The sequence below is a fragment of the Durio zibethinus genome, chromosome 9, assembly GCF_047325235.1.
Source record: "Durio zibethinus cultivar Kanyao isolate XHJ-2024 chromosome 9, ASM4732523v1, whole genome shotgun sequence".
NCBI classification, from domain to species: Eukaryota; Viridiplantae; Streptophyta; class Magnoliopsida; order Malvales; family Malvaceae; genus Durio; species Durio zibethinus.
The window spans coordinates 2,663,688-2,681,795 of NC_143170.1; the positions used below are offsets into that span (position 1 = coordinate 2,663,688).

General features: G+C 33.3%; 4 protein-coding genes across 4 annotated transcripts; 1 reads left to right on the forward strand and 3 right to left on the reverse strand.

Moving 5' to 3' along the window:
* The first annotated feature begins 4,492 nt into the window (after positions 1-4,492).
* LOC111305731 (uncharacterized) lies at positions 4,493-5,540 on the forward strand. Its single transcript, XM_022903496.2, has 2 exons — positions 4,493-4,651; positions 4,762-5,540. The coding sequence occupies exons 1-2, from the start codon at positions 4,592-4,594 to the stop codon at positions 5,350-5,352; spliced, it is 651 nt and encodes a 216-aa protein (XP_022759231.1). The 5' UTR covers positions 4,493-4,591; the 3' UTR covers positions 5,353-5,540.
* Positions 5,541-5,922: 382 nt separating this feature from the next.
* LOC111305723 (Class I peptide chain release factor) lies at positions 5,923-9,007 on the reverse strand. Its single transcript, XM_022903483.2, has 7 exons — positions 8,308-9,007; positions 8,064-8,123; positions 7,868-7,950; positions 6,873-6,937; positions 6,758-6,791; positions 6,465-6,535; positions 5,923-6,310 (listed from the first exon to the last, which is right to left on the reverse strand). Exons 1-7 carry the CDS (start codon positions 8,603-8,605, stop codon positions 6,220-6,222), a joined length of 702 nt encoding a protein of 233 aa, XP_022759218.2. The 5' UTR covers positions 8,606-9,007; the 3' UTR covers positions 5,923-6,219.
* Positions 9,008-9,106: 99 nt separating this feature from the next.
* LOC111305719 (uncharacterized) lies at positions 9,107-11,529 on the reverse strand. Its single transcript, XM_022903472.2, has 6 exons — positions 11,445-11,529; positions 10,411-10,983; positions 10,247-10,327; positions 10,062-10,137; positions 9,861-9,953; positions 9,107-9,557 (listed from the first exon to the last, which is right to left on the reverse strand). Exons 2-6 carry the CDS (start codon positions 10,978-10,980, stop codon positions 9,352-9,354), a joined length of 1,026 nt encoding a protein of 341 aa, XP_022759207.1. The 5' UTR covers positions 10,981-10,983; positions 11,445-11,529; the 3' UTR covers positions 9,107-9,351.
* Positions 11,530-11,988: 459 nt separating this feature from the next.
* On the reverse strand, positions 11,989-16,423 carry LOC111305739 (putative protein S-acyltransferase 14). The gene is made up of 7 exons (XM_089765443.1): positions 16,004-16,423; positions 15,146-15,392; positions 14,975-15,066; positions 13,567-13,690; positions 13,404-13,489; positions 13,252-13,317; positions 11,989-12,463 (listed from the first exon to the last, which is right to left on the reverse strand). Exons 1-7 carry the CDS (start codon positions 16,190-16,192, stop codon positions 12,335-12,337), a joined length of 933 nt encoding a protein of 310 aa, XP_089621569.1. The 5' UTR covers positions 16,193-16,423; the 3' UTR covers positions 11,989-12,334.
* Positions 16,424-18,108: the final 1,685 nt, after the last annotated feature.

The following is an 18,108-nucleotide window of genomic DNA, read 5'->3' on the forward strand; positions in this document are numbered from 1 at the left end:
TATTTTAATTAAATATAATGTAAATATTAAAATTGTTTTAATTTTTTATACTTGTATTTCATTTCAATAAATTATATATTTTATTAAAAATAATTTATTCCATACTATTATTTTATAATTTCAACAAAGAAATTAATGAAAAATATAGTTAATAAAATAAATTAAAATATGATTAAATAATTGAAATATTTACTTATTTCATAGGAAAAGATATAATGCATGAAAAGTTTTAACGGATGGAGATTCAAAATTAACATTTTTATAGAGACATTCATATACTTATAATTAAATAAAATATTTAAATGATAATTTCATCTTTTGCTAAAGTAAACTTTTAAAAAGTTTAATTAATTATATCAAGTAAAATATATATATAAATATTTTAAATAGAAAGCATTTCAACAAAAAAAAAATTATCCCTTAACGAAATGCGAGCAAAAAATTCTAGTTTTATAAATGAGATAGAGCATATATATAAAAGAAGAATTGAATTTGCAAAGACATAGTACATACCAGCCTCAGTGCAAAAAACAATTACGCTAATGCTGAAGTGGTGGTAGTCACAGAAATCATAATGACTGGGGGAAAGCTTAATCTTGCAAAAGCTTTACCTAATTTTTGTATTCATGGTGTCGGAGAGTTGGGATGATTATACCCATTCACATAATTCCAGATTTCTCATTTCTGACTTTAATCAATGTCCGTACAATTAAGTGCTTCTTGTTGATAAAATAAAAAATTTGATCGAATTAGTGAAGTTGATCTAAAAATCAAGATTTAATCTGTGTGCAATAATTTAAATAAATCAAATTTTTTATATTTAAATAATTTAATCTGTGTGCATTTAATTTATATCGAGGGTGAAGGACAAGAAAAATTAATTTATATTGAATTATTGGCTTGCCCAAGCTTATTCATGCAAACTTGTTCAAAGCTAAATCTTTTTTTTTTTTTTGGCTTAAATAGTTAACGAATTTGTAAAACTAAAAAAAAAAAAAAAACTAATTTCTGATTTTGATTTTGATTAGAAAATAGAGATTAATCTTATAATTTACCTTAAAAATTAGGTATGGACAAATTAAAATCCATGAAAATGACCGAGTAATAATTACCCGCACTACAAAGTAAACCTAATTTAGACATCAATTAATCCCAATTAATCATAAATATTCTATAAAAAAGAAGGATGATAATGGCCAACTTGAATATTCAGCATCCAAATTGTCCATTATCTTCTTCGCCATAAGTAATCAATAAGCTTGAGCTCCGCCTGCGTCACGCTTAACGATGAGGCTCAAAAGTCAAGGCGGAGACCAACAATTCGGCCGTCGAGTGTCGTACGGTCTCTATCGTTATCGTACGACTGAGAAAACAAGCTTTATCTGTTTTGACTTTGGCTTTGGATTTTTTATAATCAAAATCAAAATTGATGAGCACTAAAAAGAAATCAGGGCTTATGTAATATAATTTTGTTTATAAATTTCATACGTTGTTAAATAATCAAATAATATTATTTTATTAATAAAGTAAATTAAATAATATTATATTGTTAATGAATAATTAAAAAATTAAAATTTTATATATTTATTTTAAAAATTAATATTTATTTATTAATAAAATATTATCATCTAATTTATTAATAATATATAAAATTTAAACATGAATAATATATTAAATATAAATTCTATATTTATTTTATTTTTCTTCAAAAAAAATTCAAGTATTCATTGAATCTAAAACTACAGTTAAAGGTTACAGTAAAGTTGACAATAAGCAAGAAAATATTGGTCACATGAATGTGAGGTAGTGGCATTGAATTGGCACCGCTCCTTCGTGACCTCCACTGAACCAAAAAAGGCTAAGCCGAGGTGGGGAAAAGAGAAAAAATAGTAATATTAATAATTAAAAAAAAAAACCATAATGACTAACCATTTTCATCTACCTTGAAAAGTGAAATGAAGTCTACGATCATTGAACTATAGAAAATTTTAAACAAGTTGATCTTTTTCATTATCTTTTAATTAAAATTGTATATCCTCTTGAAGAACATTCATCATTTCACCTCCACTCAAGATTAATTCATTAAAATCATGGATAAATTGTGTACTTATAAAGTCAAGACTAACCTAACAAATATATATTCCATCTATCATATTTTCTTTATTTATCTTTCCCTCTTGAAACATCTTAAAATTATATTATATTTTTTAAAAAATATTTAAAACTTTTATTTTTTTATATTTTAAAATTATTATATATTTTTTTACTTTTTAAAATTAAAATTCATGAAATTTTAATTATATAAAAAATATTAAATATGTTAAAGTCAAATTTTTTTTTTAATTTTGTAAAAATCAATACAAAATATTTTGGAACGGAGAGAGTAGTTAATTACGAGACTTCCCTTATTTGTATTATTCTTAATGCAATCAAAGAGTATTTTAAAATTTTATTTTTATAATTAATTTTTTTTCCGAATAATTTAAAAAATATATTTTTTATATTAACGCAATGTATTTAAAATTTTACATATGGCATGTGATACATATATATACACTCGTTGCCCGATATATTTCTTAATGGAAATATCCGTAAGGAAGAAAAGTGGGATCGTGATTATCACAAAAATGCAATGTACATGATCGAAATGAGTTTTTTTTTCTTTCAACTCTTTTGCGTGCCAGATGCGTTTGAAATGAAATCTAATTGTCATACTTCCACGAAATGAGGCTGTCATCATCTTCACATGGAAGCAAAAAAAGGCACAAAAGTTCCACAGCTGCATTAATGATGAAATATTAAGTCAAAGATAGAAACCTTGTATTAGTATATATCCTCACCAAATTAAACAAAAGTTACTCGATTGAGTAATTTTAATAAAAATAACGGTAAAGAATAATGGTTCAAATTTTATAATAAATTTATTTGAGATTAATTAGATATTATTTGATGGACAATAAGATTTATAGAAAAAAATTTTTAAAAAATAAAATTTTAATAAGTAAGTTTAACTTTCAAAATAAGAATTATAAGAACAAAGAAATTTTTAATAAGCAAGTTTATATGTTTATAAATAAATATAATCTGATTAGATATGAGAAGAAATTGTAAAAAAATTATAAAATTTTATAAGATAGACATTTCATAGGATTACAGAGATTAATGTTTTTATGAATATGTATGTTTGAGTGGATTAAAAGAAAATGAGTTGATCCACATAAGTATGATGATGTGTATGTATGAGTGGACTAAAAAAGACTGAGATAGTTTACGTAGTTATGGGGCATTGATACACATGGATATGTGTTTATTTGGGTTGAAAAGATTCTATAAGACTATAGAAGATTGAGAAAGTCTATAAGTATTGGTTGTTCAGTGGTTGATATAATTTGATTGTATGTTTGTAATTTTTTACAATTAATGAATTTTGTTTCTCATCTATGGATGTATATCGATTAGATTAAATTACGTTAAATTATTATCTCTTATGTGATTGATTAATATTTGATTTGCTTTTGTTAGTGTGATTGGATTGGAGACTTTTTATCCAACAATAAGACATTCACAACAACTTACAATAATATATTAATTGGCTGAATAAGGAAACTAATAATAAAAATATAGTATATATCGACATAAAATTTATATATTTTTATTTTTTAATCATATAAATTAATTATCGATGAAGCGAATGCATATACATGATATTAGTATTAATTTCTTGTGCGTAACCATTACAATTTTTATGGTAATTATGAAACTGCAATATTTACAAGGGGTTATATATATTAAGGAATTAAAAAATAATAAAATAAAATAGAATTTTGATTAGTTGGGAACGAATTGAATGTAAAATCTAAAAATGGTTTGATTTCGTCAAAAAAATGAAACTTGAAATTAGCAGCATGATGACCCTACAAAACTTTAAATATAGTAAGTAAATATTTACGGAAGTGACGTTTTTTTTTTTATATAAAAGCATATAACATAAAGTGGTTAAAATTTTAAATTTTATAAATAATCATATAATCTGTTAATATAATATTAAAATTTTAATTTTAATAATCAAAATTTAAATTTTGATAATTTTAAATACCAAAAATATATTTACAAGGAGGACAATAATCCATTGGAAACAGATTAGCATTAGCTTAAACTTTGAAGATTTCCGCGAGTAGGTGGAGCCGCGTAGAGCAATGTAGAAATGGGTATATTTGGAGCATTAGCTAGATGGCCACACCCCTTATCCTTTGTAATTTACGTGGACCACCTGGGTTTTTGCAAAGAATTTATTAAGGAAACTGACATTTGAAAGATTCTGAAAAACCAGGTTGTTTCACATCACTCCTGGGAGACATTATTATTAGATTAATACCAACGCGTAGTCATCCTAATCCGCCACACGTTGGATTTGTGTGGGGGTACATTGTCGACGGTCCAACACAAATCAGTTTCCAGAACATCTTTTTGTCTCAATAAGAACCCAACATCAAGCTACTGTTTTCAGCTTGTCAACCAAGAAAAGCATAACTTAAGAACGCTGAGAGAGAAAGATAGAGAGAGACGCACAGAAAGGTAACTGAAGGAAGAAATGAAGCTAGTTTGGTCACCCGAGACAGCATCCAAGGCTTATATTGATACTGTTAAATCTGTAAGCATTAACTGCAACCTTCTGAACTCTGATGCCTAATTGTTTTCCTTTTTTTTTTTGGTAATTTTTCATTTGATTGATCGGTTCTCTTTTTCTTGGTTTGTTTGCAGTGTGAACTTTATCATGAATCTGGTGTAGCAGAGCTTGTTTCAGCCATGGCTGCAGGCTGGAACGCGAGATTCATTGTGGAGACCTGGTCACAAGGTGGAGCTACCGCAACAAGCATTGGCCTGGCGGTTGCTAGAATCCACACTGATGGAAGACATGCATGTATAGTTCCCGATGAAAGATCAAGATTAGAATACGTTAAGGCCCTGGAAGTGGCCGGCATGTCGCCAGAAGTTATTATTGGAGAACCTGAGGAGGTAATGAATGGGTTAAATGGCATAGATTTCATGGTGGTGGATAGCCAGCGAAAGGACTTTTCCAGGGTATTAAGGCTGGCAAAACTGAGTAACAGGGGGGCTGTTCTGGTATGCAAGAATGCTAATTCCAAAAGTGCTTCAAGTTTCAGATGGAGAAGTGTTACTGATGATGGTTCACGCTGGCTTGTGCGTTCTGTGTTTCTTCCGGTAGGGAAAGGCTTGGATATTGCACATGTAGCAACCAGTGGAGGAAACTCAGGTTCAGGCAAAGGTGAAAGGCGATGGATCAAGCATGTCGATCGACGATCAGGGGAAGAACATGTTATACGAAAGTAGGATTATCTCTTTTGTCCTGCAGAAACGGAGAATAGATATGTGTGTAGATTTCTTTTCAACTTCTTTTTCCTTGACTTGTACAGAAATTTTGAACCTGAAAATTATTTAGAAGAACATTCCAATGACCTGGTTGAATCAAATGCTAATAGTTTCAAGGAAATATACACCATATTTTCTATTTTTCTCAATCTATTTCTCATCCCTTCTTTCGTATAGAAAAAAAAAAAAATTATGTGCAGGGCAATGATTATGAATCTGGGTCAGCGAGTACCCGATCTTTAACGAGTTCATCTTCTTTTTGCTTTGTTATTTTTGTGTGTGCATGTCCACGCGTGCGCGCGCGTGTGTGGTGTGGGGGGGAGGGGGGGAGGTTTTCAGTTTTGAACCATTTTTTCTTTATGATAATCAAGTAAATTGGTAGTTTATGCTCGTCAAAATTACGTCCATTTGTGAGAATTCAAGAATCTCAACCTTGTTTCCCACATGAACCAACTGAATTTGAATAAATAAGCATGCAGATTTAGACCTTTAAGTAATTGCAATTTCACTTTCACACGAAGAAAAACACTGTAACAGTAAATTCTCAGAATACCATTAGCTATGAGTGTCTGTGACAAACAAAAAAACGTAATCAAAATTTTGGAGTGTAATATCTATGAGAATGATGTGCTTTGGCAGCCTGTAATGGATCAATGGTTATTTTACATCGAGAGAGTACTTCTTTTGCCCAACCATGAATAATTCTTACAAGAAATACGGACAAAACAGTCCTTCAAGCTCCCTTCCAGGCTTCAGCTAGCTCTCTATTCCCCTACTGATTTGGTGATATTCAGACACTATTAACCTAATTAACTATGACACCATAATTTAGTCCCAACTGTCCCGACTTCTTCTAAACGCTTTCTTGTCTGAAAGGGCCTTCTTGCTTTTAAGGCGTTTTTGCTCCCCAATCGCAGCCCTATAAGTGCATGGAAACACAAATAATAGCAATACAGAGCCAATCACACGGAATATCATTGAAAAAAAATTTAAATATTGCATCTAAAACAGCACAATCACAAAACAGCTCAAGCAACTGGCAGTGTCCGCTTGTAAATGTGATAAACTCTTACATCTTTGCAATTTTTTTCTTTTGCTCTTCTGATGGGGGTGGTGGCACATAAGCAGCAGCATCAATGATTGCCTATTGGTTCAAGCAAAAAGGACAAAAAGATGATTAAGTGATGACCATATCCAGAAATCAAAACATCAACAGCATATCATACAATTGCAAACACAGCAGGCAGTAGCAAACCAGATATGTTCAATTGCATCTTTGATGGGTAACTACCAATGCTAGGCATGACTATTTAGCTAATAGTGGCAAATTACTATTCCTAGAGAGAAAATGAGAGTATTTCAGCACCTGTAGTTTTGCCAGAGCATCATCAATGTTTCCCCTGAACAAAATATAACTCAAATGATTTATGTAGTTAACATATTAAAAGAAAATTGAACACAGAAATGGGAGAGAAACAAACTTCTGAGTCCTAGTCTTCGTTGAAGAAATCACAATTTCTCCATCCTTGTTTATCCGATTTTTCTCCTGTTCATAAATAGAATAGTGAGTTGAGGTCTTTGCAAGGTGATAATAACCAGATCCAGGGAAATCTAAACTGCAAGCAAATGCGAATTCTGGGGTCAGCACAAATATGTTGATTTAATGTAAACTTTGCTTTAAACTCCCCAACGGAAGACCCTAATTCATAGTAGAGTCATATCTCTCATATCAGCAGAGCATCTTTAGTACTCAAAACTCAAGCACTTCCATCCATGTTTATGCTATTTTTAGTTCATTTTCACTTATTTCACTTTAATCTTAATTCCTAGTTATCAATAATAGAAACTAAAGTTCAGAAGAGATTCTCAATTGTCCCTTGTTCGCATTTCAGCTCATGTAGCTTGATCTTCTTTTTGCCACTTTTATAGCCTCCACTCGTATCTTATCACACTTCATTGTGCCTTTCACAAGTTTTAAATGGACATAACCAAAAATATCATTTAAGTTCCCTTAAATAATCCTGAATTAGCTATGGACTTCACCTTTTTTAACTCTTATGTTGGTTTCGCTGTGATGTTGGCAAAACAATTTTAAATTACTACTAGTACAAGCTACATTAACGCTTACTGAGACTAGTATAACTGCACTCGAAGGACAAGCACACAAATAGTTGAATATTAGACGGGGCAGAAAGGGGAAGAAGAAAGGGAGAGAACATAATAGTTGCATACTTCTGCTAGTCTTGGCAAAACATTGTTTAAAACCTTGCCCACGTTCAACCATGACATGTTTTATTAGAGCTTTATTTCTCAATCCTTAATATGTGAGAGAGAGATGAGTATAGAATCATAGCATTGTAATGTAATACAAACTATGTACAATCAATTTGTTGTAGCTTTATAAAGACGTTTCAGTTCTTATCTTTTTCCAATATCATGACTTTTTATAAGCAAGTAACATATGGCAGGGACAAACCAGTTGCATAATCCTTTCTCGGATCCTGTCACTTAGCCAATAAGCGTTTTTTACATTGAAGCGCATGTCCACCTTGGTGTTAACTGTACATTCAACAACAAAAGAAAGTAATATAAGATAAGTCTTAGCAGCCAGGCTAGGGTAGGGGGTCTACAATGAAATGGATTCTGAAACATGAAGAGGTATAATTTAATACCCTTGTTTACATTTTGACCTCCAGGGCCACCACTTCTTGCGAAACTCACAGTAACATGATCTGCCAAGAGTTTGTTAGTCAAAAAGCATATAACTTCAGCATAACGCAGTCTTAAAATTGCCTTGTTAAAAACAACTGAAAAAAATGCTCTATACAAAAAAATTTATTTCCTTTACTTAACCTTGTATTCGCAATAACCAGAAAAAAGAGTGAAAACGGAAAGCATATTTAATTGGTTAGTTACCCAGAGTGATTTGAGGGGTGGGCTCATCCCCGGCGGAGATGGCTCGCTCTTCCGCTTCTTGCAGGAGCTGTTGCATTTGCGAGAGGCGGGCAGAGACTTTTCTCTCAGCGGCGGAGTCTGATACCGCGCATCGAATCCGGCTGAAACTGATTCCACGGCTGGGAGTCACCCGGATGATTGTCCCACCTGAACCGGGCAGAAGCGCACGAGCCGAAGATGATAAGGAAACGGAAGATAGCGGTGAATGACGGAGGATTTCTTTCAGAATCATGTTTGCGCTTGACCTAATAACGGCCATTTAGATTCTGTTTGGAACCCAAAATTAAAGTTTTATCAGAATAGAGAAGAAACTGTCGTTTTCAACGTTGGAGTTTGTTTAATAGGCTCTAGTGGTTCAAAAAGATTCTGCATTTCTTCTGGTTTGGAAATTGCGACTTTGGATTTTCCAGCATTGGGTAAAATCGGTGGCTTAGGTTCCATCTAATTTTTGGGTTTCATGTGGCCAGGCACGTGGCACGTCGCCTTTTCAATTGGATTACCGATTGCCCAATGGTCGACAACGGCGAGACTCACTCCTTCAATACAGCAAAAACCCTATCCTAGAAATGGGATAACCGATTTGGGAAACGCTCGGTAGCCGCTAGGGGCCTTTCAAAGCACGATCATATTTATTTTTAAGTACTTTACTTAATCACGTTTCAAGGCACGTCGCACGTTTCAATAATAGGTGAAACAAGGTTCAGGAAACCATCCACAAGAGAACATTGCCGCAACAATAAAATTCATCAAAAACCATGAATGGACAACCATCTCAAATTGCAAGTTTTATACACTGAAAACTCGTAGAACTGGCAAGTGCATTATTTGCAGCAATTGTCTAGACCTCTCTGGTCTGCCACAACAGACACGTGATAAAATATGCAACTAAAGAGAAAACAAAGGCTCTAAACTTGATAAGATGGCTATGGCCAACCATAGATTGCTGTATGAGAAACGGCATCGCAACGCCCTCTTCATCACAAGATCTGTTGGGTGCCTTCCAACTTAGTTCCTTCGCTTCCCTTGTGATTGAGTACTCTTATCTTTAACATCTGTCGAATCCTTCATCCTCGTGGAGCGCTGGCTGCGTGAGGGCCCTGCCCTGTCTATGAAATCCTGCATCACTCTCCCTGACTGCTGAGAACGCTCAGTAGAAGGAAGTGCCCATCCTCCTCGACCAGCCTGCCCATTCTGTACACTGCGGCCAGTCCCTGTGACAAAAGTTGCAGCAACAAATATGATTTGACGTTAAAAGTTGTAAAAGCATCACCCAAGAGCTACGCAACTCCTGTCCCGTACTAATACTACCTTCACACATCCACCATTGACATATACTCTGAAACAGTTAAACTGGATTTATGCAAAAGTGTGTTTCAAAATCATACATTAATATAGAGTGAGTGAAACAATCGCATAGATGAAAAGAGAAAGCATGGTATTGCTTTTTCCCAAGAACAATGATGTAAAATTACCAGGTAAAAAGCATATTTAAAGTATAGTAAGACAAATCTTACCTATGCTATCATGGCCATTAAAATTCCCAGACCAGCCAGGCAAATATTTTCTGGCATTTCCATTCCAAGCTTCTTCAAAACCAGCAAGCTCATCTGGAAAATTCACCAACTCAAAATATTTACTTAACTGCCATGGACAAGTTAGTATGCCTCTATCAATAAGTATAACATAGCACACTGTAGCATATAACATGTGCTTACCTTCATTCAAATTGTGCAAAGTTTGCATCGTATCCACCCCACCATCAGAATTCAGTTTTCTCATGACCGAATGACCCTGCAACAAAAGTTCTCATCATAAATTCATTCTACTATCACTCACAACCAATAACATAATCCAAACTCAAAATTTTGATTGACCAAGAGAAACAATAGTTTCAAGTTACCTTGTCATGAAGCCCCCTAGAAACCCGGTGGCTTGCTTGACCTCTGGCTGTGTCAGCTTCTTTGGTTTCTTCAAAGGCAACCTATTCCACAATAGAGGAATGTAAAATACAGAAAAAACAAGGGCTTACCAATGAACATATCTCTAAACAACAGAAGTACTTACTCCATCACTTCCAGTCCTCCTTGTTTTGGATGAAGTATAGTAAGCTCCATTAGCACCGCCATAAGTGACAGTGGAGCTTTGAAACGTAAAGCTGCGAGTTTGAGGCTGTTGCTGTTGTCTATGATATGAACTATTGAAACCATTCATATACTGCAAATGCCTGTTCCTTCTCTCAGGCTGTCCAGCTTCATCATCAGGAACCTCAACATAAGGTTCATCATTCGATCTACCATGCTTCTTAGGATTTTCTTTCGTCTCTTTATCAGTTTCTTCTTTTTCATCATCAGAGTTTAGTTCTTGGATAATCGGGCCCCTTGGTCTCTTTGGCTCAGGGGCTTGATGCTCAATAAACCCAGTAGGATGCATATCCGGAAAAGGACTTTGGCCGGGGCCAAAGAAGCTTGATTCAAACATGCTTCCAAAAGGGCGTGTGAAGAAAGGGTCATCAAAAGGGTCCCTTCCTCCAAAGAAATTGGAGATTAAACTTCTAGGACCACCAAAGCCCCCAAAACCACCAAAGGGTTCACCAAAATCAAAGAAAGGATCCCTTCCACCTCGGCCTCCCTGCATTTTCTGATACCCAATAAAAAGAAGCAACTTTTAGAACAACAAAAAGAAAAATAATTTTTTAAATTACAAAGATAACATAAATCATTATAAATCTAACAATTTCGCCAAGCGATTATATAACAAATAAAGCGACAAGCGATTCTACTCCAAGTTATACATATATTCAAATGGAAAAACCAAAATAAAAGGGCCGGTTGTATCATATTTCAAAAGCAAAGATCAACCAAAACCCTAAAACCAAAAGTTTGAAGAAACACCCATCTTAAAAAAAAATCAAAGACAGCATATGCTTATAAAACGAGTAAAACAGATTTTTATTAAAAAAAGAAGAAGAATTTTGTAAGATACAATCGCTAAAACAAACTAATCAGTAATTGGATAGAGCGTGATCATCGTAACATAAACGCTAATTTTCAATGAAAATTAAACCCTAAAAATGAGTGTGAGAGAGAGAGAGAGGGTACCTTGAAAAGGAGGGGAAATTGAGGCAAATTTGGGAGGATCGAAACCTTAATTGGTCTGATAATTGATCGAAATGGGGAACCGCCTAATTTGCAAGAAAGAGAATGGAAGGATATAGTACGTGCGGGAGTTCTACATTGAACTCCTCAATCCGCACGTGCGATTTTTTTTTCCCAACTTTTAAGCAAAATACAAATGACTCGTGTGGTGTGTAAGCCCTAAAAAAAACTTGTATGAAAAAAAAAAAAAAAAATTTAACAAGCAACCATTTTAAACATAAATAAGAAAATTACAAAAAAAAATGTAAAACATCATTTAAAATTTAATAAAAAATTATATGAATTTGTAAAAAAAAAAATACATTTTGTATTTAACTTGTCAAAACGAATTTCAGAAAATAAAATTTTATATTTTATAGATATATTTAACGCAATATAAAAATGATAAGTTTATTTACAAGTAAAAGGACAAATTTGGTTAAATTATTTTCACCAATTTTTTAAGGTTTGTGGGTTTTTCAAATTGATATAACAAGAACATGTCAAATCAAAGTGAGAAAGCAAATTAGTATGTTTTAACATTAGAATTAGAAGCACCAAACTCATCGTATAAACTCAAATTGCAGGCAACCAACCAGGTTGTCCGATGTCTGGGAGGGGAAAGTAATATTTTCCAACGTTTCAAGCATTGCAATCATAATGAAGATACAAAGAATACAAGCTCAAATGGAAAGATTACATGGTGACTGGCAAGAGGGCAAAAGCAATGAAAATGTTGGGCTTCCACTTGTAAGACTCGAGCAATTTTTAGGAAATAACCACTGCTTACAATAAAACCGATGTTATCACTTACAAGTTACAAGGATACAATATGTACATAAGATGTAACCCAATTAATGCTGCTGAGGTGGCTCCCAGTCAGGCCTCGTTGGATATTCGAAACCCTGAAGGGATGGCATTTGTCTTAAATCGTCCTCTGAATAGGCTGGGATGAACCAGAACTTCTTCTGTGTTCCAAACACCTGAAATTCAGAAAAAGCTAAATGCCTACCATGATCAACGATGAAATTCATATGCGCATGATGCATAAATTAATTTCAGGCAAAGTTTTCACTTAGAATCTATATCCTCAAGTAAACTCAATAACATAACTAAAGATGAACTATTATAGAAAATTTCAATGTTCATGTAGCATAACAATTTGCTACCAGCAGAGTCTTTTAACTAGACTCCCATGGCAGCAATGATAAGATAAGCATTTATGCAGCTTCGAAATGTGTGTCATTTTCAGAACAATGCTGCACAGTGATTTGACGAAGCTTAAAGAGGGAAAGGAAGTATATCCACATGAGTATACGGGGCATGGAAGAGCAAAGCTTTCGAGCAAGTGTAAAAGTAAAAAGGCCAAAAGATGAAGGATCAAGTGTATTTCAAATCTTTGATAAGTTCAATCAAGCAGGAAACAAAGCAACTTGAGGAAATTTGTCGGAAACACAAGAACAAGACGTAGCAAGTTTTGAACCTCAAGGTATACTACCATGCAGTTAACTGCAGAAGTCAAATTTAGACACCAATGTTGAAAATCAAAGAAGCAACTTAATCAGATCTTTTAGCGTTCTAGCAGCCACATGGCATTTATATTTTTAGGTTCTCCTTTACCCTTTTCTTTCCAAAGTTTATTCAATGCTTAACATCTTATAAAATAGACAAGGGCCCTAAAAGACACCCAGAGATTGATGAAACACGCACACACTGGATAAGTATCAAAGCTGAAAGGAAGGGGCTAGGGAAGAAAGAAAAAAGAGGTAACCTGTTCAAAATTTTTCTTCCAACCAAGGTCATAACGCCACTTAGTAGTGGTTTTCTTCTCATATGCCTGAAAATAAAATAGAGTAACGCATAAATTTGACCTTTATTAATTATGTGGGCAACAAGGGGAAACATAATTATGCAAGACATTACCTCAATAATGGTGGTATTGGTTCCCACCAATGTTATGTGCATAATCAAAAAGCCCAGAATACTCAGTGCAAATGCTATGTTTAAAACTGAAAATTTGGATAAGAATTAGTTAAAATAATGACAACCAATTAGATGAATGAAATTTAAACCCCTAGAAACTTACCAAATGCCATAAAAGTAGCTGCAAGTGTTCCTGGTGTTTCAGCTATCTCACCATCGTTAAAAAATTCAATAAAAACCCACAATAACGATAAACTGACAAGTGTTGTCCCAAGAAATGTGTAAAACTGCATCAAATTTAAGCAAAAAATTACAACTCATTTTTTTTCCTCTTGGTAGATGCCAGCTAATCACATGTCAAACAGTGATATCTACTTGGCATAAGAATAAAGAATCTGTTTAATACATAAGACCCAATATGCCAAAAGAAACTGCCAACAGAAAATAGGTGGTAGGCTCGTAAACAGAAAAGTAGTGCTGAAGGTGCAAAATGTTAAAAGCTAGAAATGGAGCATATCAATCACTATGATGACTGGTCAAGTAAAATTTATAATACAAGCTCAAGTGCACGTATTATCCCAACAAAAGCATACAAAGCCTTGAATTCTAGAATTCTACATACAATACCGTCTTTATACAGGTGGGTGTGTTTGTCAGTACGGTGTCCATCTGGGACAGAGAGAGAGCTCACAATGGTTCCAAAATAAGTTTCACCTTTTTGAGTATAAAAAACATACAATCCAAGTTCTATAAACATATCTACCACTCTTTCTCAGTAAATTGTTTCATCATATCATTTATTAGTTATGAGTATGGTGGGCGATGAAAGGCATGCAATTGCTCAATAGAAGGATGGCATCATATGATATTCAATGGTCACCACAGAAGACAACTTCATCATACTGAAGTTCACGTGTAAATTGATGAACTATAGGCAATGTCTGCACACAACGGTCAGAAATTAGCATTCACACTGGTGGCAGCTTTCCTAACTGATCAAGGTGGATATCATTTTCTTTGAGAAATAAAATATTAATTTTATGAGCAAGAAATTAGGGGCTTATGAGGCTTAAGGCTTCGATCATTGGGAAATGTACAGTGGAGAAAATCATATTGTGTCTTCTAGTTTTTTGGTTTATAAGTTGTGACTTAGCAGGCCACTAATGAAGAATAATCTATTATGCATCTAACAATATGACGAGAAGACCCTATTTGGTTCATCCTAAGTTCAGCCATTCCATTTATTCTCTTTTCCACCAGTTCATCTTATGCTGTGGCTTGCTCGACATACATACTGATAGTCAATATAGCTTCCTAGACTGCATGTTGAATGAATGCATCAGGTGAAGACAGGTTTTCAGCTCTAGTACTAAAGAAAGGAAAGTTTAGGCATTAGAATTTGACAATAACTACATCAAAATTTTTTGACTAATCAACAAACCAAATAAGTTTATAATGAGAAACATAAATCCACTTCCATGGCCACAACAGTGAACACATCAGCCTAAGTGCCAAATAAATGAAAGCATGCAGCTATGAGACCTGTAATAGATGCATTAAAGTTAACATACCAGAAAAAGAAGGAAATACTTGTAGTTCAATGCCCCAACACAGTTGACAACCCAAACACAGTGATGGTCCATTTTTAATATACATCTCTTACCTGAAATAAACCAGGGTTATTTCACTAAAGATGGCATAACAACAAAGTTACAACAGAAGAATTTATCTAAATTACTCACAAACAGAGCAGTGATGGGTGCGAGGTGGTTTAAAGTTGTTGCACTTGTGACAGAAACGTATGTCTTGGTTTGTGTAATCACAAGGCACAGCTGACTGATATGGATCTAATTCGGCACTTCGATAACCTGAACCTACCAAAGGATCAGCATCACCTTTCTCCTCATCCCTGAGAGGCCGCCAATTTGGTGGAACACCCCCAGGATCCGTTAGAACAACAGAAGAATAACTCCATATCACCATTACCAGCTGAAAAGACAGGTAAACTCAATTCAAAACGCAGCAATGCCATCTAACAAAACCAATTTACAAATGCAAACAAGGAAAACAAACCATAAATATCATGACAACTAATTCCAGATTTCATACTTTTTCCCTTTAAGTTCAGCAAAACACCACTAAACTAAACCTCATAAGTCATATAGTCACTTGAATTCACTCTGACATCTTTATTGCAAACAAAAACAACAAAAATTCACAACAAAAAAAAAAATATAACTTAAAAAAATTCTCAGATCTCATTTATCATCACAAAATAACATGCATTTGATCACCTATAAAACTAGAGCTAAAGATAAAATTTTATCATCACAAAGTAACCTGTATTTGGTCACCAAAGAAAACTAAAGATAAAACTAAAATATTTCCCCTCCACGTCCAGCAAGCCCACAATAAGCATAATTCAACTAAACTGAACCTCATAAAATCACTTAAATTCACTCTCCTTTATAATCAAACATCCTATATTTCATCACAAATCAAAAAAAGAAACAGCTAAAGCTAAAATCATTGTTCCCCATAGGACCATTACCGACACAAATAAATCATGAAAAAGAGAGCAAAAGAAGAAAAAGGTATACCAGAAAATGAAACAAGAAGAGAACTCCAATGGCAGAAACCGTATCAAAGCCTCCAAGAAGGAGACTTGGACCATAATGAGCAACGACCACAGCATAGTAAGTGACCCCAATAACCGCAAGAACGAAAACAATCAAAATTGAACCCAAGGCGCGAAGTGCCGTACAGAATTTGAACACGTTCCATGCCATAAATAATTGATCTCTTAGTTTGTAAAACAAAGAAAATTCTTGAGGAATAAAAAAAAAAAAAAGGAATTTAAGAGGTGCGGATATGGAATTCCGATAAGAAAAGGAATTCGGTTCCCGGAGTTTGGGTCAATAATGAAAAGGATGAAGTCGATATTTCTGATGCTAGATTTGGATTAGAACTTGGATATTTGCCTTTTTTAGAAACATAAAAAAAGTATATTAAAATCAGGTGCATAAGAAATTGAAATATCAAATATGTAGAAATAATTTCATTCAACACGTTTTTCTTGCAAAGCCCAGGAAGAGTTTGAGGTGAAGATTAGTGGGTGTCGGTTCAATTACACCATGGATCTTGGTTTCAGCTTCTTAATGGGCCTGCCCTAAGCGAGCTTTCTCATGCTCCATGTTTTCTCTTACTTATGCCCATGTACTCGAAGAGGTCGTACGTTTTTCCACATTCCAATTTTTCAAGATTATTTTAACCCTTGATAGACAAGGCATCATCAAGTATCGTAGTTTCTTCCCTCTTAGAATTCAGCCTCTGGCATTACACTATTATTACGATTATGATTGAAAATTGCAACGAAAAAGTTGTGGTTGCCATTATTCTAATTAAATAAATAAATATATATATATATAGTTTACGAGCAAACTCACGCTCTAATCGTTCTTTTTGTCATAAATTTTATGTTATTTACGTGCAAATTGGGTTTGTGGATGCCTTAAGCAGAGGATTATTGAACCTTCAATTTACATTTTTGAGGGTTTTTTACTTTCAAACTTGTATATTTAGTTTTTTTTTTTGTCAAAAAAATTTAAAATGAAGAAAAAAATTTCAATCGAGGATTATGATAGATTGTAAAATTTTAAAAATTTTAATTAAATTTAAAAATAAGAAAATTATTAACAATAATATTTAAATCTAAATCCTAAGAGTCAAATATTTAAATTTTATTGATTAAATCCTTTAATAACTTGTATATTTACTTTCGAGTTTTAGATTAATATTTTTCATTTTTTTTTCTTTTTCAAATATATAGTTAGTTGAAGATAATGATGATGAGATTATGACATCACAATCTCATCATCATAATCTTCAACTAAAGATTATGATAAAATCTGATTATCGTCATCAGAAAAAGACAGCACAATCATATCACCCAAGTCAGCGCGCTAAACGTTGCTGCAGCCCCTGTTGTCAGCCTAGCTACAGCCAGGCGAAAAACAGTGACCACTCTCTCTCTCTTACCCCCATTGTCCCGGTTATTATGCTCACATGCAAGCCTGATCGAGTCCGTGGGCGCGACCTGGTTGTGGTTGGTGGATGTCCCTGGGCCACCAGGTGAGATACATAAAATTCTGTGGAATCAAATCAATGCCAGTAGCTGTGGGTTTGCGCAATGGGGATGGGGAAATTTAAGAGGGTCTTAAATATGGCAACTTCTCAAAGATTGCGATGAAAGTTTGAGGGTCTTAAATATATATTTTCCCAAGTGTTTTTTCACTGTTTCTTTCACACAAAACAAATTAAAATGCGGTTAATATAAGGGATTATGTATAAATTTAGTGATTTATATATTTATATTATATAAAATATTAAATATTTGTATTATATTTTATACAAAAATTATAAATTACAATTCGTATCAATATAAAAATATAAAAAATATTTTTTATTTTATTAAATATTTATATAGTTATTATTAGAGGTATAATCGATCGAATTTAAAATTTAAAACTTAAACTTAATTAAATTATATTTTTTTAACTTGAATTCGATTTAAGATAAAAATTAAGTTACTTGAACTTATTTTATTAGATTCGATTAACATGTAAAAATAAGTTCGATTCTTATATTTAATTAAAATTCAATTATTTGTATTTGAATTCGAGTTTTAGATATTTTATTAATTAAA